This window comes from Saccopteryx leptura, chromosome 5 (genome assembly GCF_036850995.1).
Source record: "Saccopteryx leptura isolate mSacLep1 chromosome 5, mSacLep1_pri_phased_curated, whole genome shotgun sequence".
Taxonomy (NCBI): domain Eukaryota; kingdom Metazoa; phylum Chordata; class Mammalia; order Chiroptera; family Emballonuridae; genus Saccopteryx; species Saccopteryx leptura.
In genome coordinates this window covers 55,009,710-55,036,952 of record NC_089507.1, presented here as the reverse complement: position 1 = coordinate 55,036,952, position 27,243 = coordinate 55,009,710, and the positions used below count along the sequence as shown (strand labels likewise).

At 39.6% G+C, this 27,243-nt stretch overlaps 1 protein-coding gene across 4 annotated transcripts in view; it reads left to right on the top strand.

Annotated features, from left to right (window-relative positions):
* Positions 1-1,306: 1,306 nt before the first annotated feature.
* The window catches only part of ANKRD17 (ankyrin repeat domain 17), a 183,029-nt gene continuing 157,092 nt past the window's right edge, over positions 1,307-27,243 (top strand). For all 4 annotated transcript variants that reach the window (XM_066386214.1, XM_066386213.1, XM_066386211.1 and 1 more), the window contains exon 1: positions 1,307-1,954. In XM_066386214.1, coding sequence (XP_066242311.1) covers positions 1,445-1,954 — 510 coding nt within the window. In that variant the 5' untranslated portion in view covers positions 1,307-1,444. The remainder of the gene's footprint in view (positions 1,955-27,243) is intronic.

The window sequence follows — 27,243 nt, the reverse complement described above, 5'->3', positions numbered from 1 at the left end:
TTTGATTTCCTAAACTATGCACACAGTAGACACATGATGAATTTTTGTTTGAATGGATTGATTTAGTCATTGCCAATTCTGCCATAGTATTCTGTAGAGTACTTGCAACTGCCCTCATTTCATTTGGAATGCCAACACCAAAAAAAAAAAAAAAAAAAAAAAAAAAGCTAAAAAAATTCAGGCACATGCAGCTAAACTTAGTAGTCTTAGGATGGCAATTATGTCAGCTGAGATATACTTTTTATCATGTGCTAATCCATCTGCTTTTAATTTTTGCTTCATTTTCCTTATGCCACTGTGCTCATATTGTATCAGAAACGATAATAATCTACACGTATTTCAAAAGTCCCGGAAGTTCTTTAGATATCAACAATAAACGCTAAACCCCCATCACAATATTCCTTCATAGACAAGGTTGATTGTTTATGATGCACATTTCAGAGGTAAAAGCTGAGTCGATGAGGGGTGGAAGAACTAAACTGGGGACATTCAGGTATGCAAAGTCTAGCACAGATCTTGTTTTCTTCCTTTCGGAAACTTGAGCACTGTAGTGATCAAAACTTCATATTACACAAGCGTAAACTCAGGTTCAGGAAGTCTGACCCAAGACAAACTAGGTAAAGAGAGCTCTTTCCCTTATAACAGGTTATCTCTCAAGATTTAGAGCTAGGTAACTCACGATTTGGCAATGAGAGGAAATAAAAAAGGCCAGGAATGAAACTACAAACAACAGCGCAAAACGAGGCCCCACCTCCCGGATCTGGCGGTCCCGGCCTTCCACTCAGAAAGTGTCGGGCCGTGCTTCCGCACTGGCTTCCACCCGGCCCGGTCCCGGCAATCCAGGCACTGTCTGCCCACGGGAGTCAGCACTGCCCTTTGAAATCTCACTTTCGTCCCCCCGCGCGCCACCGTTCAGGCGACGGCTGATGGCGTCACGTGTACTTCCGCCTGCGGCTGCGTTCTAGTCTCAAGCGGGGAAGGAAGAAGGGACGACTGAAGGGCTGTGAGTGGGGCAAAATAGCGAGGCAAGAGAAGAAATCGGAGCACGCGCGGGCGCTACGGCAGTCACCGCGGCCCTCCTCCAACCCCGCTGTTCCCCCATCGGAAGTCGCCCTGGGCACACTTCTCTCGCTTCTTGGAAGTCTCCCCTCCTGAGTCTCCCGACACCCGGGTCTTCCTGTACGCCCCCCCCCCCCCCCCCCCGCGCCTTTGCTCCCTCACTCTCTCCCCTCCCTCCCTCCCATCGCCAGGCTCCCCGCCCTTGGTATCGCGAGACGAGGTGAGAGCTGGCGGAGCGGCGGCGGCGGCGGCGGCAGTAGAGGTGACCGAAGAGGTGGTGGCGGAGGCGGCACCGAGCGCTGTGTCGGCCCCGGTGCGGCCGAAGTCGCGGCAGACCGTAGCCCCCACGCCCCTCCCTGTCCGCGCCCTCCCTCTTTCCCTGGGGATGGAGAAGGCGACGGTTCCGGTGGCGGCGGCGGCTGAAGGAGAAGGGAGCCCCCCGGCGGCGGCGGCAGTGGCAGCCCCCCCCGCGGCGGCGGCGGCGGCGGCGGCGGCGGCGGAGGTCGGCGGCGGCGTTGGCGGCGGCAGCGGGTCTCGCTCGGCCTCGTCTCCTCGTGGGATGGTGCGAGTCTGCGACCTGCTCCTGAAGAAGAAGCCGCAGCAGCAGCAGCCGCAGCAGCAGCAGCAGCAGCCCCACCACCAGCACCAGCACCAGCAGCAACAGCAGCAGCAACAGCAGCAGCAGCAGCAACAGCAGCAGCAGCAGCACCACCACCACCACAAGGCCAAGCGAAACCGGACTTGCCGACCCCCCAGCAGCAGCGAAAGCAGCAGCGACAGCGACAACAGCGGCGGCGGTGGAGGCGGTGGTGGTGGTGGAGGCGGCGGCGGCACCAGCAGCAACAACAGCGAGGAAGAAGAGGACGACGACGACGAGGAAGAGGAGGTTTCTGAGGCAAGGGCCTGATTTAAAGGAAGGGGGGAGGAAGGGACTGGAAAGGGTAGGGGCCGAAGGTGGGAGGGCACTTGCGGCGGGACAGATTCCTGTGGGTTGATTTATCGTAGGGGCCAGGCTCCCACTGCCCTCTTTCTTTCCCTGGCCTAAAGGGTGAGGTGTGGGGCTGTGGGGGAGGGTAGCTGACACGTGGGGGTGGGAGGACCACAGAGTCCAGGGAGTCGGTGAACAGCACATTCCCCGAGGATAGGGAATTGGTTCGATTCCCTACTTGCAACACCCGGTGGGGTCGGCCTAGGGCTGGTAGTGTCTTCTTATTTCTGGGGTGGGGGGCGGGACCATAGCAGGAGGGGTAAGGTAATGGTTAGATGAATCTCTTGGGGAAGGACTGGAAGTTGGTAAATTTCTCCCAATTGTGAGGTTTGAGGAGCAGTTTTGGGGAAGTAAGGTTGTAATTGATTTAGAGTTAAGTATTAGTGTATGTTAGAGACACGTGAGAAGCTGTACTTTTCCATACTATACTGCTGCAGATTTTTTTCATAATTGTAGCTGCCGAAGTTACCTTCGTTTCCTCCATCTTTCAAGAATTTTGCCTAAACTGATCTTATATCCATGTACATTTATATGAAATGCCATAGATGAAAAATACATTTGATCCTTGCGTGTACATTCACATACATCTTCAAATGCTACCTTAGTGAGGAAGAATTATGTTAGGTTCTGTTGTTTTCCAGATGATACGGGGTAGATAGAGTGTCAGCTTAGAGCCGGCTTGGTTGTGGTGAGTTGGAATAGGAAGGCCTCTTTGGTTTGTCCTAGTGATCTGGTTTCATAACTGTTCATAATTTTTTCCTGGGTTCACAGACAGGCGGCGTTGCAAGACCTCATTTCTTCACAGAAGGCCATAGAACCGAAAAGCTCAGGCAAACATACCATGCTGACAGCAAGCTGAGGGTCAGCCTTACTAGTCGTGTGTGTGTGTGTGTGTGTGTGTGTGTGTGTGTGTGTGTGTAACTCTCTTGTCCACTCTGAAATGGAGGCTAGAACATTTTGATATGGACAAAGAAGTTGTAATTTATGGCAGCTGAAGGAAAACAGCTTTAAGGGCTGATTATAAGTTTAGTTTTGAGAGAACAACTGAATTATCTAGAAGTACTATTTGCTGTTTATTCTTTTCCGCAAACATAGAGCTTAACTTGGTGCAAGGCTGGTTTCTTGAAAATTGCGTTATTGGATCTTTGAGTCTGTTCAAGTAGAGATATACTGTTTAAAGAGTTTGAGAATTGTCTATTAGAAGAAGACCAGGTTCTCTCTTATCTCAGAGTTGATGACCGTTATATAAGGGGAGGGGGTGTACTAGTTCACCTATGCATACAAAACGATGGACACTTCCTGCTAATTACACTGATCCATTGAATTCTATGGATAGGTGTGTATTAGATTTTGTATTGACCTACTTGGATGTTTAAGGATAGTTGTTGCTCAGGCTGCATTTGAAACATTGAAGAGAGTATTGTGATGAGATCCCTATTTCCAGTAAAATTGATTACAGTAGGTAGAATTATTGAACTGCATGGTTCTTCACAGAGATGAGAAACATTTTAAAGAAATCTAGTCTAACTCTTTTGTTGTAAAGATGAAGAACAAGGCCTAGAGAAAACTGATTGTAGTGAGTAGTAGCGAAAGTAGAAATCAAAGTTTTCTAATGGTTCAGACGAGAACATATTTTATGACAATTTATTTCCTTGTTATCCCTTCCTGACCTCTTGCAGAAAGTAGTCACTGAGTTGCATGGTAACACAATCATGCTGCTATGGGCAGAATACTAATATTAAGATTTTTAATTCTCCAACAAAATACGAAGCTCTGGTTTGGAACTCAATATCAAATTGAGTGCATACTTAATTGTAATATTATGTTGTAAACTTCACAAATTTACGTAGTTTTGTCTGTTGGATTTTGGCCTAATAAGCCAAACTTTTAGTTATTTCTGAAATCATGTATAATAGTCCTAAATTTGTAGGTGTGAATCAGGTTGGTTTTCCTTGAAAAACAGGAATGGTATATGCTGAATTTGGTCAACTAGGAAGTGTTTCTTTGTTTTTAATTTTTTTATTCTGTCTTCTACACAGTAGTGTAAACAGTGAATTTGTCATTTGTTAATGAAGATGGGTCAGAAGATACAAATGGGAGAAAGTACAATCATTAAAAATAAATCTGGCCCTGGCCCATTGGCTCAGTGGTAGAGCATCAGCCTGGCATGCAGGAGTCCCAGGTTCGATTCCCGGCCAGGGCACACAGGAGAAGCGCCCATCTGCTTCTCTACCCCTCCCCCTCTCCTTCCTCTCTGTCTCTCTCTTCCCCTCCTGCAGCCAAGGCTCCATTGGAGCAAAGTTTGCCCGGGAGCTGAGGATGGCTCTGTGGCCTCTGCCTCAGGCGCTAGAATGGCTCTGATTGCGGTCGAGTGATGTCCCAAGATGGGCAGAGCATCGCCCCCTGGTGGGCATGCCTGGTGGATCCCGGTCGGGCGCATGCGGGAGTCTGTCTGGCTGCCTCCCCGTTTCCAACTTCTCCAACTTCGGAAAAATACAAAAAAAAAAAAAATAATAATAATAATAAAATAAATCTGTACAGGTACATGATGAGGGATGAGCAGACAAAAAGGAGTTAAAGCATGTTTACAACTGCCTCCATACTTGACCAATAATAATAATAATAATAAACCTCAGGGTTACTATAAGCTAAATGGATCACTTGTGCAATGTTTTCCACTTTATTATCATTTTATTGACATGTCAACAGAAGTTTAAATTTCTAGGAAATCTTGTGGCTAATCACTTGTATGTAAGGCCCTTTTCTAATTCATGATGCTATTGGCTGTACAATGAAAAATGTGGATAACATGATCCTTGAGATTCCATTAGAAATTATCACAAGGTTAAAGAGGAATGAAAGGTTATGGTTTGGGGGTATTTAATCAGAAAAGGTGGAGGATAATTTAACAACAATATATACGTTTGCTGTGAAGAAATACCAGCTGGATATTCTCTATCTGTTGAAAGAGAAAAAGTTGGAAAGAAAGGAGATGCAATTTAAACGAGCTCTATTTGAATGTTGAAGAATAAAAATCTAATTCTTTTTTAATGTGACAAAAGGTTATTGAAATAGAATTTTCTGTTCAGTATTTCAGAATAGAATAATCATATTTTAGATAATTTGTGTAACTTTGGATATACCTGGAAACAAAAATACAAGACAAAAAAACTGGCCCTGCCATTTGACTAAAACCTTAGATCAAAAATGAAAAATGTATTATTAGCCTGTCTTTCAGTAACTGGTCAATGTGGAAAATAGAAATGTATTTTCTAAGAGCTTTTATGTTAGAAAATACATTTCTGTTTTCCATATTGCTGTGGTATACTTTTTTTCAAATTAGTGGACTAAATTAATTATTACAAATATTTCTAATATTACAAAGAAAAACGTTGAAATTGCAAGTGTTGATACTCCATTTGAGAAATAGCATTGCATTCTACTGAATGTGTTTTTAAATGTAATTGAATTGTATCAGTGTTTGCTAAAGCAGAATTCAAATGGGAAAAATGTGCTGTTAAAAGTAGGACTCATGTACAAAAGTAACATATTTGTGTGCATAAAATGTAAATGCAACAAAAGTTGATCAGAATTCCATATATTTTTATAGGTAACTTAAGTCTTTAAATTTAAGGGACAGACATAGTTAAGAAATTTTAGACAGGGAAGCCAGTAAATAAGTTAGCACTGACTTACTTTCGAAAGCATTGGGAGAATCTTTTTATTGACATGAAAGAGGTGGGGTTGAGAATGAGGGAAAAAGGAAAGTTATTTCAGAAGTTGCTCAAGTTCACTCAAGTTGCTCAAGCAGATCTTTTCTGCTTTTAACAGAAAAATGCCATCTGTGTTCCTCTGTTTTAGTGGTAGAATCCCATAGCCCAAAGAAGCTTGTTTCCCATTTTCATCTCTTATTTGATGAAGTAGTATTTGTTGGAAAATACTTTGTGGTTTAACTAGATGTTAAACTCTTGGAAGCAATAGTTATGTCATAATTGTCTCCTGTTCTGCTTAAAAACAGTACTTGATAAACATTTGCCATGGATTCATTTAAGAAATCAAGAGATGGAATAATGTTTTGTTTTTCTTGTATCCAGCACTGCCAAATAGTTGGTTTGGATTTCAGCTTAGTTACTTCTCTTAGTAATGGCGATCCTCAATAGGTATGAGAGGGAAAGCCAGTTAAGCCAGTAAACATTGATTATTGAATATCTGATAAGTACCTTAAGCCACCTAGATACATATACATTTTAGAAACATAATAAAAACTATTTCTTATTCAGTGCCTATTGTGTGTCAAGTCTAACATAATGGTTAAGATCATGGCCTAGAGCAGGCGTGGCCAACAGTTTCTGCCCCTGGGCCAGATTAGAAAGAAAACTTTTTTCACGGGCTGGACGAAATATTAAAATTAAAAAATGTTAAATACAAAATGATTCATTTAAGTAAACAAAGTTTTATTATGTAATTTTTTTATGAATAAAGGTGAGTGAAAAAAATTTTAATATACAATATTATTTTAATAAAAATATAATTACAGACCGTATAAATATTCAAACTATTGCAATCAATCGAAACTATTTAATTAATAGAATGAGCTTGAATAGTTATATCGCAAATAAAACAATTATTTCGTTTTACAAACAGCCTGGACACGTTTTCAGTTATCAACTGCAGCTATTGTCTATGCTACAATGCCACTTGATTCAGCACACTTGACCACAAAAATAATGAATTGTTTGACCTTGGGTGCGCACTGGCAAACTTGGCCTGAAAGAAAGTGGGTTTCACATCGCTGCTAAACGTCAAACAGTTCATATTGAGTAACGAGTACAAAAGTTGTAAATCTTTATAATGGAATTTTTTAAAAAATGAAGTATCGCGAATCCATTCGACCAATTATTGGAAGTTAACCCTAGATGAGTCACACGGGGAATTATTTTCTGCGTATCACTACCTTCTTAAATGTCTCGATTTCCAGTAATCAAAGACGCTTCTGCTTCTGAGTAGCTGAGATTTTAAAGTAGCGGAGAATATTAAAAATTTAATCACGGGCCACATAAACTCATATGCGAGCCGTATCCGCCATAAGTTGGCCATGCCTGGCCTAGAGCTTGACAGGAAAGATTCTTTTGATCCATCACCTTGATCTTGCGCAAATCACTTAATCTCTTTCCACCTCAGTTTTCTTAAATGGTAGTAATAGTAGATCCTATCTTATAGCATTGCTGTGAGATTTAAATTAGTTAATATAGTTTTCATGTATTCTCATTTTATTTTCACCAGAACTGAAATAGATGCCATCATATTTGTCTCATTATTCAGTAACTATTTAGAGTCCTACTACATGCTAGGCATTTTGCTGTATTGGGTAAGCAATGGTGAGCAAAACTGTTCTAAGGCACACTGACTTGAATATGTACCAATGATTAAATACAGGTTTGGGGAGTTCTGAGAGTGAGATTAAATGCTTAAATGTAGATCTTTTTTTTTTTTTTTTTTTTTTTTCTGAAGCTGGAAACGGGGAAAGACAGTCAGACAGATTCCCGCATGCGCCCCACCGGGATCCACCCGGCACGCCCACCAGGGGGCGATGCTCTGCTGAGACCAGAGCCACTCCAGCGCCTGGGGCAGAGGCCAAGGAACCATCCCCAGCGCCCGGGCCATCCCTGCTCCAATGGAGCCTCGCTGCCGGAGGGGAAGAGAGAGACAGAGAGGAAGGAGAGGGGGAGGGGTGGAGAAGCAGATGGGCGCTTCTCCTGTGTGCCCTGGCCGGGAATCAAACCCGGGACTTCTGCACGCCAGGCCGATGCTCTACCACTGAGCCAACCGGCCAGGGCTTAAATGTAGATCTTGAAGAGTTTTAGAAGTATTCAAATGTTTGGGAGAGGATATTTGTTTTAGAGGCAAAGATACTAGTTTAGAAGGGTTTTAGGTAACTTCATTAGTGTCACATAGCAAATATGTGACAGAGTGGGGCTTAACCTGTGTTTGATTCACAGTCTGCTCATTTATTCACTCATTCATGTGCTCTGTTATGCTGTTTAATATTGAGTGTAAAGTACATCTTTGGTGTTGACATTTCAGATAATGTTAAGATAAATTTAGATAGTATAGAGCAATATACATTTTGGCAATAGGACCACCATTGAAAACAAGTTGATTACCTGTTTTCTTCCCTTTTCTTGTTTTGAAAAACTCATTAAAAAAAGAAATGCAGATAAATGCAGATAAATACCGTATTTCCCCATGTATAAGACGCTCACATGTATAGGACACATCTTAATTTTGGGGCCTGAGATTTGGAAAAGAAATGTATTATATAAAGTTATTGAACTCAAGTTTTATTCATCATGAAATTCATACAAACACAAAACAGGAAATGCAAGTAAAAAAATCTATAACCATTGTATAAGACACACCCAATTTTTAGACCCTAAATTTTTTGGAAAATGGTGCGTCTTATATACATGGGGAAATATGGTATATTCATATAACCACCATCTAGAATTAACAGTTATCAAAATGAAACTTTATAGTGAAAATTATTCTCTCTGGAGGAAGTCTATTGCTTTTCCCTGACTATCAAGATAATTTACCTTTAAGGTTATCTTCCTTTATTAAGCTAAAAAAAATTTTCTTTTTAAAATAGATGTTAACTTGGGGTCTTGTGAGGCTGTTGTGAATATCCTGAAATTAAACACAACACTTGAAGATGTTTATAATTTTTTATCTTCCCTACCTCCATAGTAAGTGTGCAGAACTTTTATTAGAGGTCCGTGACTGCCCCCTCCCTCCCTCCCACCCACTCCCCGTGTTAAGTTAAAACATTCTTACTGCAGTGGTAGTGGGGAATCAGGCAGGCACGTATGTGGATAGTTTGGAATTGGGAAACTGATTCTGAGGTAAAGCTGTAACAAAGAAGTCCTGTTTGTGTTCTGAAGTAGGGGGTCTAATCAGCCTTCTTAGTGCAGTGGGCAGTGCATCAGTCTCATAATTGAAGTAGGGGGTCTAATCAGCCCTCTTAGTGCAGTGGGCAGTGCATCAGTCTCATAATTGAAATAGGGGGTCTAAGATTTAGCTGTTCTTTCTGGTAAACCTATACCTACCCTCTTTTTTCTTAAATTCTCATATTTTGCCTTTTAATTGATGGAGCAGTTTTCACCTATCCTGCTATGGACTGTCAGATCTGAGGACATACTTTGTCTTATATGTCTTTATATCTCCTGCACTGTACCATATGTATTCTTTAAGTCTTAGAGTTTTACTTCTGGTAGGTTTTTTTGAAATAAAAGTAGTTCATAAATATTTCTTTTTCAGCCACTTACTCTGGAGATATTTGGTACTTCCAGTTTTAGGGTATCCAAACTTGGTTACAGCTATTATGGTGGACCTCTGTCAGATGTTTTCATTGGACTCTTAATTACTCAATTTAGTCAAATCATCATTAAATTTTACCAGCCTAATTGGAGTATTGTAAAATTTTTCATTAATAATCATCAAAGCAGCACATTGTGACTCCCAGAAATTCACTGGACTGCTTCTATTGGGATACAGTTGACTAGGAGCTTGATTTTTCTTTTTTAGGTCTTTAAGGCAGTGTATTTGCATTTATAACAGAATTTTGCATTTTTATAAAGATGATATAGTGGGTTAGGGAATGTGTATTTAGTGAACGTTCTTATGGTTTTTAATATTTAACCATAGATGAAAAGGAATTTTTACCTTATAATGGTAAATGAAGTAGTGCCTGCTGTTACCACTTATGTTTTTATTAGGACCAGTAGGGGGCACCAGTATCCTTGGTAAGCTATGCCAAACCTAACTTCCTTCAACTTTCACCTTTTGGCAAAAACAAAGTCATTAGGGAATTGATGGGTAAATATGAATACCCTTCTAGTTCCTGGCACCTTTCCTATCTTATGCTTATCCACTTGCCATTCAGAAGCAAAATACCGTTTGTGATTTATGGTGGTTAACTTCTTAATCTCTTAGGGGGATGGGGGCTCTTTAGACACTATTCTTATCCATTCATTAGGGACAGTGGAATTGTGGAACAGAATAGTCATAATTTATCCTGATTTATAATTTAGGATTTTAATTATTGAAACCAAACTGTTGGATTTTATTTTCACAAGAATGCTATGAAACTTAAATTAATGCAGACCTGATTATTGAAAGCAAAACTGAGTTGCTTTCTGTCTTCCTACAGAACTCGTAAACATTATCTAGTGCTAGTCTGTCAGAGAGTTGGCATTTTAAATTGCTTCTGGATGAGACTAGAGATAAACGGGGGTCAGGTAGAAAAAAATGTAAAGATCACAATACTTTGCGAATTCCTTTTGGAGCCAATGTTATTTAGTTTCTTTATAAAACAAGTTTGATATATGATGCAGTCTCTCTCCAAGTGTGCAGATAGATTATATTGAATTGTGATTGGAATGAACAATAGGTTGTTGGAAATAGATTGAAAATGTTAAATAGGATTTTTGAGTCATGAGTAAAAGTTCTTTTTTGGGTAAGTGATCTGAATGAAACAAAGCATGCTTTTTTCAGAAAAAGTTCAGCAAATGATTAAGATTAAGGTATTAGAGAAAACCAAAATCATCCATATTTAAATAATGCTATGATACAACTATATAAAATAAGTTATATATCTGCATGCTCTACCATGAAAATGAGCACTAATGCTAGGGAAGTTCTAGAGAGAGATAGTTTAAAATTTTTGGAGGTTTAGGAATGGAAACCATGAAGAAAAAGAGGACTGCAGATAATACTTAATTATATTCTTATTGTTTGGTAAGTAATGTTCAAATTAACCAGTTACTCAAACTGAATCATAACATGTAGAAAAATGTGATGTGTATTAGATAATGTATTTTAGTAAGGAAATAAGTGAACTCCTCATTTCTCATTTCTTGAGGTTATTTGAAAGTATTGTCTAGATGTGACAAATTTACAAAACTAGTCTATAGCTATGCATCTCTAGCAGGGTATGTCACTTGGTCTCATTTAATCTTTTTTTTTTTAACCCTCCCACCCCTTCCAAAAAAGGGAAAAAAAGAGGAGGGGGAAGATAAGTTTTAAAAAGTTAAAGATGAAAACAATAAAAATAATAAAACAATAAATAAAATCATTCTAAAATTCTTGGTCTAGGTTTTTTCTCATGAGTTTTCTTTTAATTAAAGAAGCTCTGATTGAAAAATATTCAGAACTTTGGAAAAATTGTTTTTATCAGTTTTGAATTTGGAATAACACAGAGTTCTTTTCTTTCCCTTTTTCCTGTCACCCTAAATAAATATGAAGAAAGTAAGTCTTCCTGTTCGTATTAAACAGGTCTATTTCCAGTTCAGTCTTTGACTCCATTATTATCTTTTTCTTCTCTATGCCACATTTCCCTCTTATTTTTATTTTAAGTTAATAAGAATAATCCTGATGCAGAGCCTCCATGTAGCTTTTACTCTAGTCTAATGCAAGATGCAATAGAGGAGTTAAGTTTTTTTACCTGACAAACATAAATATTGATTATTTTCTGTGTGTGCCTGTTTTCACTATATAATAACTAAAGTAATTTTCCTCAGTGAATTTGAAACAGCTGTATTTAAAGTCATAGCTGTATGTGTTAAGTGACTTTATATGCATTGTAGTAAGTAAAACTTCTAAACATATATAGATATATTTATATATATAAACTTAGCACATGATGGAGTTTTTTTTTTTATGATTTTTAAAAGATAAGCGTCATTGTTAGTATACATTTCTAACTAAATTTATTTGAGAAGCATTATTGAGACCCAGCAAAATCTCTTAGGGATTATGAGGGAGTTGAAGAAGCTAAGACAATATTCCTACCTTTATAAAAATTTAAATCTTATTGAGATAAAATAATTATTTTGAACTATAAAGATGATTTTAATCTTGTATAATTACTTTATTTGGCAATCTGTTTTCAGTGTAACTGAGTGCCTTTAGAATTGGTTTTATTATAGGGATTGTTTTGTTTCTGTTTTGGAATGCCGGTAGGGTACACTTAACATCTTTTATGAGTGTCTTTTGGAATACTCAGTAATTTTTGGTATTTTTTTTTTTAATGAGACCTGTATGTGATATATTCTAGAGTGTCCTTGACAGCTAAATTACTCCAAAGAATTATCTATTCTAATTTTTACCCTGAAGATTTTGTGAGAAAAGTGGAAAGCTATAGTTGTATACTTGTGGTTGCTGCAAATAGAGATGTTAGAATATGAGATATTTGAGTTACAGACATTGGTACGGTATAATGTTTAAATAGCTTTTAAATTAGATTTTATATATAATTTTTCAATTAAATATTATTAGATAGTATTTAATATTATTATATTAGATAGTATTAAATATTATTAGATAGTATTTAAACATGCATATTTGTAGAAACATACATATTTATGGAAATTTGACAAAATCAAAATGATCTAAAGAAGAATACAAAAATCACCTTATCCTGTTTTACAGAATTAATCATTAGTGTTTGAAATTGTCTTGATGCTTTTTTCCTTATATATTAATCAAGTTATCACACAACAGGGATGTCACTTAGAAATATTGTCTGCTAAAAGTTTCATTGATGAGCATTCTTAAAATATATCATTTGAAGAGATTTGTTTTTAGATAATGGTTGTATATATATTTAACTGTGAAAACTAATGTTGTGTTTGTACTTCTAAAAAAACCAGTCTTCTGCCCTGGCCGGATAGTTTAGTTTGTTAGAGCACCTTCCAGAAGCACAGAAGTTGCCAGTTTGATCCCTAGTCAGAGCACATACAAGAACAGATCCATGTTCCTCTCTTTTCTTCTCTTCTCTTCTCTTCTCTTCTCTTCTCTTCTCTTCTCTTCTCTTCTCTTCTCCCTCCCTCCTTCCCTTCCTCCCCCCTTCCTCCACCCACCCCTCCCTCTCTTTCTCCCCTTCTCCCTCTCTCCCCCTCGCTAAAATCAATAAATAAAAATTTTAAGAAGTCTTCTAATACATAAATGTGGTTTTTTTTGTATTTTCCTGAAGCTGGAAACGGGGAGGCAGTCAGACTCCCGCAGGTGCCCGACTGGGATCCGCCCGCATGCCCACCAGGGGGCGATGCTCTGCCCATCTTGGGGTGTCACTTGACCGCAATCAGAGCCATTCTAGCCCCTGAGGTAGAGACCACAGAGCCATCCTCAGCGCCCGGGCAAACTTTGCTCCAGTGGAGCCTTGGCTGCTGGAGGGGAAGAGAGAGACAGAGAGGAAGGAGAGGGGGAGGGGTGGAGAAACAGATGGGCGCCTCTCCTGTGTGCCCTGGCCGGGAATCGAACCCGGGACTTCCGCATGCCAGGCCGATGCTCTACCAGTGAGCCAACCGGCCAGGGCCAAATACATAAATATTTTATCCCACTCTTTCTCATGGTAAATGTTGCTAACAATTTTGGTATATATCATCTGTTCTGCTTGCTTTATTGGTAGAAGTGAGTCTGTGTGTTTGTGTGTGTGTGTGTGTGCGCGTGTGTGTGCGCGCGCGCGCATTTGTGTCTAAGAGAGTACATTAGGATTTGTTATTTTTATCATTTATTATGAATGTTCCATAGTGTGAAAGTGCGTAATTTACTTGAATTTTTTATGTTGGTAGACATTTATGTGTTTTCAGTACATTACTGTTGCACATACAGTACTGAAGTACATCCTTTTATAGTATTTTTGAGTATTAAAATATTTCTTTGGGGTAGATTCCCAGAAATGGAATTGCTGGACCAGATACTATGCACATGTTAAATCTGATGAATACTCCCAAATTTTACTTGTATCCAAAGTGTGTAAGAATTCTGTTGGAGACCTGGCCTAATAAGCTCCACTGATGCAGTGATTGGCAAACCGCTGCTCAATCAGATTGATGATGTTTTTAGCAAAGGCCAATTTAGGAATACCCTAATTAAGTTAATAACAGTGTACCTACCTATATAGTTTAAGTTTAAAAAATTTGGGTCTCAAAAGAAATTTCAGTTGTTGTACTGTTGATATTTGGCTCTGTTGATTAATGAGTTTGCCGACCACTGGTAGAGCATCGGCCTGAAGCTCAGAGGTTGCTGGTTTGATCCCCAGTCAGGGCACATACAGGAATAGGTTGATTATCCAGTCTCCGTCTCTCTCTTTCTCCCCTCCCCTTTCACTTGGGCTAAAATCAAGTAAAAAAAAAGCCTGGCCTGTGGTGGCGCAGTGGATAAAGCATCAACTTGGAATGCTGAGGACGCAGGTTTGATCCCCAGTCAGGGCCCATACAGGAATGGGTTGATCCCCCCCCCCCCCCAGTCCTCTTCACTCTGGCTAAAATCAATTTAAAAAAAAAAGAAAGCCAGCCTGACCTGTGGTGGTGCAGTGGATAAAGTGTCGACCTGGAATGCTGAGGTTGTGGGTTTGAAACAGTGGGCTTGCCTGTTCAAGACACATATGGGAGTTGATGCTTCCTGCTCCCCCCCCCCTCTTTCTTTCTCTCCCCTCTTTAAAATGAATAAAGTCTTAAAAAAAAGGAATGCTGTTGGACATAGTCAATCTTCTTTCTTAGTTTCTAAAATCTTTTAAAGGTAGTGTTTTTGTTTTTTCTGATTACTATTGACATTAAATACATTTTCATGTTTATTTTTCACTTGGACTTTTTCTTTTAAAAGTTTACTGTTTTAGCCTTTACTTATTCTGTTAGAGTTGACCTTTTCTTAGTGATTTTTTGGTGCTATTTTTATTTATGGGTATTTACTCTTCACAGTGTTATTTGTTACATATGTTCTCTGTTTACAGCATTTGCACAATGTAGACAAATGTTTATTTTTATATAATAAAGTGAATTATTCTTTGATGACTTCTGAAGACCTTTTTGAAAAAGCTTTTAGAAATATTTGCCAAAAATACATGCATTTCTTTTTGGATATAGTAATTTAATTGTTATATCCATTTCTTATTTACTCTTCTCAGTAGCATTTGACTGTGGATCAATTCTTGCCTCTAAAAAGTGCTCTCTATTTGCTTTTAAAATACCACCCTCTTCTGTTTTTATGTTACTAGTTTCTTTTTGTTGATCTTCTTGCTTCCTGCTACTCCACTCACTATATATCCTTTGATTATTTAGTATGTCCTTGTTGAGGTGTGGGCCCTTTTCCATTTTATATCTGGGCTCACTTCCTAGGCGATTTTATCTAGTCTGTGTCTTCATAAATGCATTTGCTAGTGACTCAATTTAAATCTTTCTATTTGAGTACCATGCTGAACCTCTGGCCACCCAACATTTGTAGTTTTTTCTTCCAACACAATCCTTTAGGCGACCCCTATGTTTTGGTCCTTCTATCCCCGCCGGGGTCGCGACCCACAGGTTGAGAAGCGCTGCTCTAGAGAATCAATTCAAAGTCCCTTCCAGTTACTCATTTAGCTCAAAGTGAGGAATATCTACATAATTATTTTCCTAATTCAGTACAGTAGACTGTCAAATAATGAACAATGTATTTGTTTCTCTTTTACCCAACTCTAAAGAAACAATAGACAGTAGTTATTAGACCATATTAGTAAATCTTCTGGGTAGGAGGAAACTTTGCCCTGGCAATATTGTAAATTCCTTAAACTCTTTATTAATTTTGCTCTATGAGGGGATTGCCCTTTTGATTGTTGTGTGTCCTTGGCGTTGTTCTTGAGTAATTCTTCCTTGTTTGTTATCTTCTTAAACCACATCTGAAGTAGTAGGCATTTGAGAATATGACATCCCAGAATTATGCAACTTTTGTGGCTCTCTGCTGATTGGTATACATTTAGGGGCTACAGGGTTAAAGTTTATTCATAGGTTTTTATAGGTCAGTAATAAATTTTAGTGGTGAAACTCTTTCAAAAGTTTTATATATTTCTATTGTTGGTGCCATATGGTAGTAACTACAGCAGATCTCTTTTTGTTATAAGTTTCGAAAATCTATTCATTTTCTTTCTTACTAGTTTCTGTGCTGGGCCTGTTCCCCCCTCCTACCCCCCACTCCCTGCTACCTTGAGGGCATCTGAAATAATAGGCTTGGATGGTGTATCAGGGTTTAATGAGAAAAGCAGGACAAAGCAGGAGATTTATAAAATGATAAAGAATTAGATATGTATTAAGAGATTTATTACGAGGAATTGGCTTACACAATTCTGGGGCCTGACTAAGCAAGTCCAAATTTGTAAGGCACGAATTTAGGAATGGACGATCTCAGGCAGGTTGGAACCCATGGACATACACTATTCTCTATGTAAGGAAAGGAAGATCCAGGAAGGGAGAACAGCTGTAGATTGACATGCTTTGTGGAGTCTCACTTGCCATTCTCATTAAGAATTGGACTAGGTCAGGGTCATTAAGGATGATCACCTTAGGTTAAAGCCAGCTAACTGATCAAGGACTTTAAATTACATCTGCGAAATACCCCTTGTTGGGCAGATAAAATATATTATGCTCACTTTGTTAAAGATGGCGCTGCCCACGTGGAGGCCGTTGCCCAGGTGATATTAATGTGTGTCTCTGAGGGCTGTGGGCAGGCAGAATCCTTGTAGCCTGGGGCTTGGTTTTGGGATTAAGCCTTTCCCACCCTTTTAGATGTGGGGTGGTACAATCCCATCATGCCTCAGAGAAGTGACTTTGTATCAGAGACTTCCCTATTTTGTATATTGGATTAAAGATTTTGATTTCTACACTGTAAAATGGGGGCAGAACGGGAGCTTGCTCTCTTGGTTCCTGAGATTATCATTAGAGGAGAGAGCAGAGAGGACAGCAGAGAAGGGCCACGTGGAGGAGGCCAGGAGAAGCAGCCAAGATGGCAGAGTGTCGAGTGAGAAGCCAGTTTGTGCAGAGTTTGTGCAGGAGAAGGAAGGAGATGGGGAACAGAGGTGAATAAGTCTGGTAAGCTAGAAACCTTTGATTCTAGGAAACTCAGATAAGTCAGTAGCTTTGTGAGCATTGAATGTGAGTGGGTTTTGGAGCCCAGTGTGTGTTTTTACTTGCCCGCCAGGTGCAAGCTAGGATTAAAGGTGATGGCCCATCAGTTCTTGGCTCCGTTGTTTCTTTACTGACTTTCCGAATCCAATGCGAACCTGCAGGGGCCAGGCGGCTGTGATGGTAGCCCTGGCTACTGGTTTTACACCCCTCCCCCCCAATAGCACTACATTAGTGTTTGAGTAAATGAGAGAAGGTATTTAAAAAATGGCTGCTGCCCTCTGTTCCTCATAGCTTAACCAAGTTGACACCTAAAAAACCTTCTAGGGTGGGAAAGCAACACTTTTAACTTGATCTTTGTTACTATATGGCAAAGACTCCTTGAGGTCACAAGGTTATCTCTTTGTATTTGGAATGGAGAAGAAGCTGCCTTTCTCAACCTGACAGGTCTCAAGTTTGCTACTGAGTGACATTGTTTTATCTCTGCTTATAAATCGCCTGTTTTTAGTTGAGTTGATCTTTCTGATTGTTCTTTAAACAGCCAAAACATACCAGTATTCTGAATTTTTTCTAACAGCTTTTGTTAGAGCTGCACATTTGGTAATCATGTGATATGCCTTCCAGGCAAGATTTTTGCTAACTGTTCTGCTACTACACAACTAAGGTCCTTAGCTTTCCAGCCCAAGTTATGTTTCTTTGCTACAAGTCCTCTAAGCCTATCATAGTTTTTTAGGAATTTGTTATAGTACCACTCCACTTCTAATTGAGTCTGTTAAGTATGGGATGGGTTGTTTGAATAAATTGAGTAAAACGGTGGTTCAAGCAAGATAGATTATGTAATACTCTGGGGGTATAGTCCTCAGGTGATACGTGTTGCTGCGTTTCTACTGTTTTGATATACCACCCATTAATTTGTGCTGTGCAGTTGTGGTAGCCACTAGCCACATATGGCTGCTGAGCACTTGAAATATGGCCAGTACAATTGAGGGTCTAGATTTATAACTTTATTTAGTTTTAATTAAATAGTCACATGTGGCTAGTGACTACCACATTGGACAGTACGGATATAGAACATCATCATCAAAAAAAATTTTATGGGACAGTTTTGCTTTAGGGTGTTAACATCATCTGCAAGGTCTACCAGCATCACACCTGTTTTCCAGCCTGTTATGGGCTGAATTGTGTTCCCCCCAAATTCATGTTGAAGGCCTAACCCCCGATATCTTGGAATGTGACTGTATGTTGAGATAGAGCTTTTAAAATGTAATTAAGGTTAAATCAGGTGATGTGGGTGGCCCTAATCCAATCTGAGAGATGTCCTTAAAGGAGAAAATTTGGGCACAGGATTGTGTGCATACAAAGATGAAGCCATGTGAAGAACATATCAAGAAGGTAGTGATCTGCAAGCCAAAAAGGGAATCCTCAGAAGAAACCAAACCTGGCAACACCTTGATCTTGGACTTCTAACCTCAATAACTGTGAGAAGTTTCTGTTGTTTAAGCCACTCAGTCTGTGGTATTTTGTACGGCAGCCCTAGCAACTAATACACAGCCTGTGAGAAATAAGAAACAGAAAGGTGAGCACAGATAGCTTCCTTTTATGGCGTTGACCGAGAAATCGCCAACATTTCTTCCTGTTATATCCCACTGGCCAGAACTTAGTTATATATCCATAACTAAGACTTTGTTTTGCTTTGTGAAGTGCATTAATGAAAGAAGAAGGGGAGTGTGGATATTGAGGGATAGTTAATGTCTTACACTGATATAATTCTAGGATTACATTGTTCTGTGGCTAGCAATACAAGAAGAAAAGTCACTGCACATTTCTGAAATAATCTTGTTGGCCAGGCTTGTCTTGTGTCCATTCCTGAACAAGCCACAATCACCAAGGAAGATGATGCTTTGCTCAGACCTGTTTGTTACCTGCTGTTGAGTTGGCTCTGACTCCTGGCGATCCTATAAATGAGTGATAACTACAATGTCCTGTCAGCAGCTCTGCTCAATTCCTGTGGCTTCTTTTGTGAAGTCACTCCATCTAATCTCATATTTGATCTAGTTTATGTATTTCCACCCTGTCTAGCAGGTGGACTTAGGAGAGAGGTCATTTCTATGTGGGCCTCATGGAATTGTTTCCCAAAAGAGTTTTTCTATTGCCAAAATGTGAGATAGGGGTGGGAAGGGAAAGGTTATTGGACATAAGACCTTCAAAATACACTTTGAAACTTTCTACCTCTCTCTATCCTCACCCTAATCTAGGCTATCTTTCTTGAGCATCATGAAGTCTTCTAATTTGATCTAGCACTCTTCTATCTCTTCATACTTCATTCATTCTTGCAGCAACTAGGCTAATCTTTCTGAAATATAAATTGTTAATTGACTTCTCACTGCTCTTAGAATAAAGTCCAAAGTTCTAACAGCCTGTAAGACTTTGTATGGCTGATCCTATTGTTCTAACCTCATTTTGTATCCCTTTCAGTTCATTCTCTATTTTCTAGTCACACTGTTCTAGACCTTTCTGTTCTCAGAACATGCAGACTTTCTTATTTGGGGTCTTTTTACTTTCTTTCTGGAATGTTTTTCCCTTGGCTCATTGTTTCTTTTCAGCTTTTAGGTTTCTAGTTAGCTATCCTTTATCTTCCAGCATTGTTGGAAGAAACTTTTCCCCCCAATATCACTTCTCTTCTTCATCTTCCATTTCAGTTTTCTGCCTGTAACTGGGTAAGTTTAATTGGAGTGAGAAATCAGAGGCCCTGTTGGTCTTTGACTAACCTTTATTAGTGTTTAATACTTTATGGTCTCTTACCTGTTTCTTATCACTTGGAGATTTGTGGGTGGTGGGAGTGGGATATTTGAGTGTTAAACATTCCCTGATTTCTAACAACTACAATGTGTCTGTAAAGTCATGGTGCACTTCTGACCGGTCACAGGAAAGCAACAAAAGACGATAGAAATATGAAATTTGCACCAAATAAAAGGAAAACCCTCCCAGTTTCTGTAGGATGATGTGGCAGCATGTGCGCATGCGCAGATGATGACGTAACACTGTATACAGCGGAGCAGCCCACGGCCATGCCAGTTGAGATGTGGATGGTACAGAGGAAAGTTCAGTGTGTTCTGTGGCTCGCTAAATTCCAATCCGTGACCAAAGTGCAATGTGAATATCGGCGTGTTTATAACGAAGCACCACCACATAGGAATAAAACATTACTCAGTGGGATAAGCAGTTGAAGGAAACCGGCAGTTTGGTGGAGAAACCCCGTTCTGGTAGGCCATCAGTCAGTGACGAGTCTGTAGAGGCTATACAGGATAGCTACCTAAGGAGCCCTAAAAAATCTGTGCATGAGCCCACATCAAACTGCACTGAATAGGTATGAAACTGGGAAGTTTTCCTTTTATTTGATGCAGATTTCACATTTCTATTGTCTTTTGTTGCTTTCCTGTGACCGGTCAAAAGTGCACCATGATTTTACGGACACACTGTATTTGTTTATTTCTATGTGCACATCAGGTTTTGTTACTAGGTAAATTCTTTGAAATGTTTATTTTGTACCTCAAATATCTCTGATTTTGTATGGTTGAACCCAGTATGTTAGCATGCTTTGACATGCTAGAAGACTGTTCTCCCTTACTGATCTTGGTCAAGAGTTTTAGATATTGTGTGTTTAACTTGTCAAATGGCTTTTGTAAACTGCTGTAAAATATGCCCATTGAGATTTTGATTGGAATTACATTATATTTTGGATTAATTTGGGGAGAAATAGATATATAACACTGAACGTCCCCATCCAGAAACTTGGCGTGCCTTTTTTCAGGTTCTTTATCTGTCTTTAATGAAATTTTAGTTTTCGTATAGGTTATGCACATTTCTTGTGGGGTTTATTCCAGATTGTTTTGTAGTTCTTACTGCTATTATGAATGGTGTGTTTTCTTCCATTAAACTTTCTAACTAAGTATAGTTTAGGAACCTATTGATCTTGTGCATATGGCCACTAAACTGAATTCTCACATTAAGTCAGTTTATTCTGTGTTTCCTAAATAAATTGTTGTATTGACTTAAATAAGTGATTTTGCCTTTTCTTTTCAACATTTATACCTCTTGTTTTTCTTTCATTGCATCAGTTTTGAACTCCTTAAATCTGGAGTAAAAGTGGTAGTAGAGGCTTTCTTTCTTTGTTTTAATGGGAGAGTATTGTAGTGTCCCTATTAAGTATATTGCAAATATCCTGTATTAATTTAGTGTATCTCTCCTACTATGTTTTATCAGAAATAAATACTGAATTTTATCCAATGCATTTTTGGCATCTGGTGAAATGATTTCTCCCCCCCTTCCCTGCAGTCTTGTGCTATTTCTTTTTAAACTTACATGTTATATTTTTAACCATATATACCACTAAGAAGTTGTGAAGGGCCCTGGCCGACTGGCTCAGTGGTAGAGCGTCGGCCTGGCATGTGGAAGTCCCGGGTTCAGTACCCAGCCAGGGCACACAGGAGAAGCGTCTGTCTGCTTCTCCACCCCTCCCTCTCTCCTTTTTCTTTCTCTCTCTCTTCCCCTTCTGCAGCCAAAGCTTCATTGGAGCAAAGTTGGCCCAGGCGCTGAGGCTGGCTCCATGGCCTCCGCCTCAGGTGCTAGAATGGCTCTGATTGTGTTGCAACGGAGCAACACCCCAGATGGGTAGAGCATCACCCCCTGGTGGGCTTGCTGGGTAGATCCCAGTCAGGCACATGCGGGAGTCTGTCTCTCTGTCTCCCCACTTCTCACTTCAGGAAAATACACACAAAAAAAAGAAGTTAGGAAGAAGTTTGATAAAGTGCTTTATCTGATCTTTATAGTTTAGGAATTTTTAAGTGGTTTATGTAATTTGGTCATACCTCTCTTTTCAATAATTAAAAAATGTTTTTTGTGGGGGGGGTTTTGACAGAGAGGGACAGATAGGGACAGACAAGACAAGAAGGAAGAGAGATGAGAAGCATCATCAATTCTTCGTTGTGGCACCTTAGCTGTTCATTGATTGCTTTCTCATATGTGGCTTGATTGGGGCACTACAGCAGAACGAGTGACCCCTTGCTCAAACCAGGCACTATGGGGTCATGTCTATGATACTATGCCAAAGCTGGATGAGCCCACCCTCAAGCCGGTGACTTCAGGGATTTGAACTTGGATTCCTTTGCGTCCTAGTCCCATGCTCTATCTGTTGCATCACTGCCTGGCCAGGCTAAAAAAAAATGTTTAATTGTGGTAAACAACACACAAAGTAATTACCATTTTAATAATTTAAATGTACAGTTCAGTATTGTTAAGAGTATTCATATTGTTGTGCAACAGATCTTCAGAACATTTTCTCTTACAAAACTGAAACTTAATACTCATTAAATAACTCCCTCTCCCCCCTACTCCTGGAAACCAATCATTCTACTTCCTGTTTCCATGAATTTGACTACTTTAGATACCTCTAGCCAGTGAAATTATACAATATTTCTCTTTTTGTGATTGGCTTATTTCACTTAGCATAATGTCCTTAGGATTAGTCTTAAGTAAAGGCTGTCTATATACCATTTCTATATACCATTAGGACAGGACCTATGAACTAACTCTATGAATATGTTTTAGTTCTCTTGCATTATCATTCCAGTGTTCTTTAGTCTTGTTTCCATGTTTTTAAATTTATTTCAGATAAGCTAGGAATAATTTAAAAGTGACAGAGTTGCTATTAAGGAAGTGCCTGAATAAAATACAAGAGCTGCTATAAGATTTGTGGTTGATGAGTTGTAATTCTACTGTAGGGATAACATCATTTAAATCAAAGCTACTAAAGTATGCAGCAGTGATAATTAACTTGTGATATGTTTTATTTCTGCCTACTTTTTTTTTTATGTGGGAGGATTCTTAAAAGGAGATTGCATTGTTTTGTTTTTATTAAACATGTAGTGAATGTAAACTAACTATTTTAACAGTAGAAGAAGAAAAGCAATATGAATTAAAAACTTCCTTAATTTGTATTCCAAGGTATAAATTTTGAGTGTGCATAATATTATGCCCCCTTTTTTGCATTTTTACACATACATCCACATATTAATCTAAACAAATTGTTTTTGCATAAATGGGGCATGATAAAAATATTCTGAAACTTTCTTTTTAAATTAGTAGTTCATCATAGACTGTCCATATAAATACACATCCATTTGACCTTATTAATGACTATGGAGTGTTTCCTTGTCAGGTATCATAACTTCCTGGTTTTATCCAATGTTTATAGCCAGTGTTCTGGTTGTACTCAGTGTTCTGCCATTACAGACAGTACTGCAGTAAACTCTTTTTGACATAAATCTTTGTGTATGCATTTCTATATTTTGGTAAGATATATTCCAGTGGTAAACATCCTAGACCAAATCTACAAGGGTCTGTTTCTATAATTCCCATTTTTTATGTGTGTCAGTGCTGCTATTTTTTAAACTACAATGGTTTTCTAGTAGTTTAGGATATGCTAGGTGTAGTGTCAGCTTTCAAACCCTATTAATATCTATTTCCCTGGATGTCACACTCTTTTGATTGCTGATATGTCCATAAAAAGCCAGATAAAATATAACTTCTTCCATGTGTTGTTCATAACACTTGGAACATTGGGAGTTATAACCTCATTAACTAATATTTCAGTAACTAACATGAATGATTACTATATGCCAGGCAAGTTATAATTGCTTTATTTACAGTATCTCATTTGATTTCATGGTGACCCTAAGGTAGGTAGTATTATTATTGACATATTATCATTGACATTTTGTAGTTGAAAAAAATCAAGGCAAAGAATAACTTGCTCAAGGTCACAGAAATGATGAAAATGAAAAAGCACATGGTCAGTCTTACATCAGAGTCTGCTTTTTTTTACTCCTGTAGTCATTGCCTCCTTACTATCCCCTCCCCCTTTTGTGAGAGATACAGACAGGGACAGAAAGACAAGACGACAAGACAGGAAGGGACAGAGATGAGAAGCATCAACTTGTAGTTGCAGTACTTTAGTTGTTCATGGATTACTTTTCATACGTGCCTTGACCAAAGGGCTCCAGCTGAACCAGTGACTCCTTACTCAAGCCAGCAACCTTCAGATTCAGCCAGTGACCTTTGGGCTTAAGCCAGTGACCATGGGGTCATGTCTGTGATCCCATGCTCAAGCCGGCATCCTTGGGTTTTTTTTTTTATCCTTGGGGTTTTGAACCTATGTCCTCAGTGTCCCAGATTTACGCTGTATCCCAGGGGTCGGGAACCTTTTTGGCTGAGAGAGCCATGAACGCCACATATTTTAAAATGTAATTCCGTGAGAGCCATACAATATGTTTAACACTAAATACAAGGAAATGTGTGCATTTTATGTAAGACGAACACTTTTAAAGTACAATAAATCTCTGAATTCTTTTTAATAACGTCATTATGCTGTTGCTAACCAGTGATGAATAAAGTACTTCTTACCATTAATGCGACTTCTGGTGCTGCATGGTTTTGCTGATGGCTTTTTAGTCTGGTTGATACGTGGTGATAAGCTTCATACAGGCTTTGAGACTTATATCCGTTAAACGTGATAGTATGTTGGTTTTAATGTTCTTTAGATATGAGAAAGACTGCTCACATGCATACATAGAGCCAAACATTGTCAGTACAGCAATACTCACGCTGCAGTCCGCGGAATGAAGTTTTTTCATTTCTCCCTACTTGTGTTTGCTCGCCAACTCTGCTTGCTGTCGTGCAAGTCTTTCCAAATCTTCATTCAGTGACTTGAACTTATTCACCCACATGTCTGAGGCCTTCAGGTCAGCAGTTTGTAGCTTAAATCTCTGACGGAGACACCAGGGATGTAACTCAGGTCGGCGCTGCCCTACACACTCATGTGGATGGGTGATGAACTTAAAAAGATGATTGTGCTCATGAAATTCTCCAAAGTGCTCTTTATATGACTGCAGGAGATTAGATGTGAAGCCCGCTAGCTGCTGGAGATCAAGATGTTGAGCAGGGTCACTTGCTGTGCATGCATCTTTAAACTCTCCCAGTTTTCAAAGTGTAGTAAACGACCTGTTTCAATGTCAGCGATGAAGAGTTCCAGCTTGTTTTCAAATGCAAACTGCCTGTTGAAGGGATAAGACTGTATTTCCAATGCCTTGTATTTTCACATTGAGTTGGTTCAGATGTTCAGTCATGTCCACAAGATAGTAGAACTTGAGGAGCCACTCAGTGTTAGCTAACTCAGGATGCTCGATGTTTTTCATTTCAAGAAAAGTCCGGATTTCACTCAGACAAGCCGGGAAACGGCTGAGCACCTTCCCTCTTGACAACCAACGCACATTGCTGTGCAGAAGCAGACCAGGATAATTATTCCCAACTTCACCCAGCAGTGTTTTAAACTGGCAATCATTTAAAGCTTGGGCAACAATAAAGTTGACCACCCGAATGACCAGCAACATCACCTCACCAAGCTGCTCGCCACACATCTGAGCACAAAGCGCCTCCTGATGTAGGATGCAGTGAAAACTTAGGATGGGTCTCTTCTCATGTTCACGAAGAAGTGCTACGAATCCTGTTTTTCCCCACCATGCACGGAGCACCATCAGTAAACACCAAAATAAGTTTATCCATCGGTAGATTTTTTTTCTTTAGCGAACTCAGTGAAAGACTTGAATAAATCCTTCCCTCTTGTCTCTTTCCATAGGCAAAACAGCACGACTTTCCTCAGGCAGTGTGTCACCAACAGCATACCTTGCAATCACGCTGAACTGGGATAAATGGCTTATGTCTGTTGACTCATCCAAAGCGAGAGAAAAGAATGGTGCTGCATTTATGTCCTTCACTTGTGTTGCCTCAATTTGATTTGCCATCCTGATGGTATGATTGGAAACAGTTCTTGCTGACAGAAGCATGTATTTTATTCTTTTGATTATCTTGTCTTTATCCAAAAAGTCGTCAAAAAGTTCATTGGCAACATCAAGCATGAATGTTTTGGCATACTCCCCATCTGTGAATGGCTTTCCGTTTCTCACAATTACTAGAGCACCAGCAAAGCTAGCCAAATTCCAGTCACCTTATTGGTCCAAACATGGAGTTGCTGCCTACTAGCTTGCACTCTGCACTGTAGCTTTTGACATGCTTCTTCCTGCTGTCCCCCGCTGGATATTTCAATGCAAATGTAGTATGGCGTGTGTCGAAGTGTCGCTTTATATTTGACCGTTTCATTGATACAGTTTTATCATTGCATATTAGACACACGGCAGAACCTGCTCTCTCCACAAAGGCGAATTCCTCTGTCCATTCCTGCTGAAAAGTATGATACTCCTCATCTTTTTTACTTTTAGCCATCTTCTTCATCAAACTGGTTTCTGCAATTAGCTAGCTGACTACTTGATTAAAAGGAGGGAAGTTTACTCCTGACCTCACAACGACCCGTGTACGTTATGCGTTATCCAGTAAAAATTTGAGGTTGTCCTGGAGGACAGTTGTGATTGGTTCCAGCTACCCGCAACCATGACCATGAGTGGTAGGAAATGAATGGATTGTAATACATGAGAATGTTTTATATTTTTAACATTTTTTTTATTAAAGATTTGTCTGCGAGCCAGATGCAGCCATCAGAAGAGCCACATCTGGCTCGTGAGTCATAAGATCCCGACCTTTGCTCTTTCCACTCCATCACCACCTGTTCAGGCCTTAATATTCTTTAAAAAACTTAAAAATTTTTTAATTTTATTATAATGTTTTACTGATTGGTTGACTGATTTTAGACAGAAGGAGGAAGGGAGAGAGAAAAGGAAGCATTCATTTGTTGTTTCATTTAGTTGTGCATTCATTGGTTGCTTCCCGTATGTGCCCTGACCTGGGATCAAACCCACCTGACAGGAATTCACCTGGAAAACCCCATGTGGGGCTGGGACTGATGCTCTGCCCATCTGGGGCCTATGCCTACAACTGAGCTATTTTTTAGCTCCTAAGGGGAGGCTCCATGGAGCCATCTTCACCACCTGGGCTGATGTGCTGAGAACAATCAATCTGTGGCTGTAGGAAGAGAGAGGAGGGGTAGAGGGTGAGAAGCAGATGGTCGCTTCTTCTGTGTGCCCTGACTGGGAATTGAACCCGGATCGATGCTCTACCACTGAACCAACTGGCTAGGGCCAACATGCCTTACTTTAATTTAGGACCTGTGTCTATATTGTTAAACTTAAGTAGTGGTATCCCTGGAACATTTTAAGAGTTGGTCAGACGACCAGATTATAAGATACCCTGCCCCCAAAG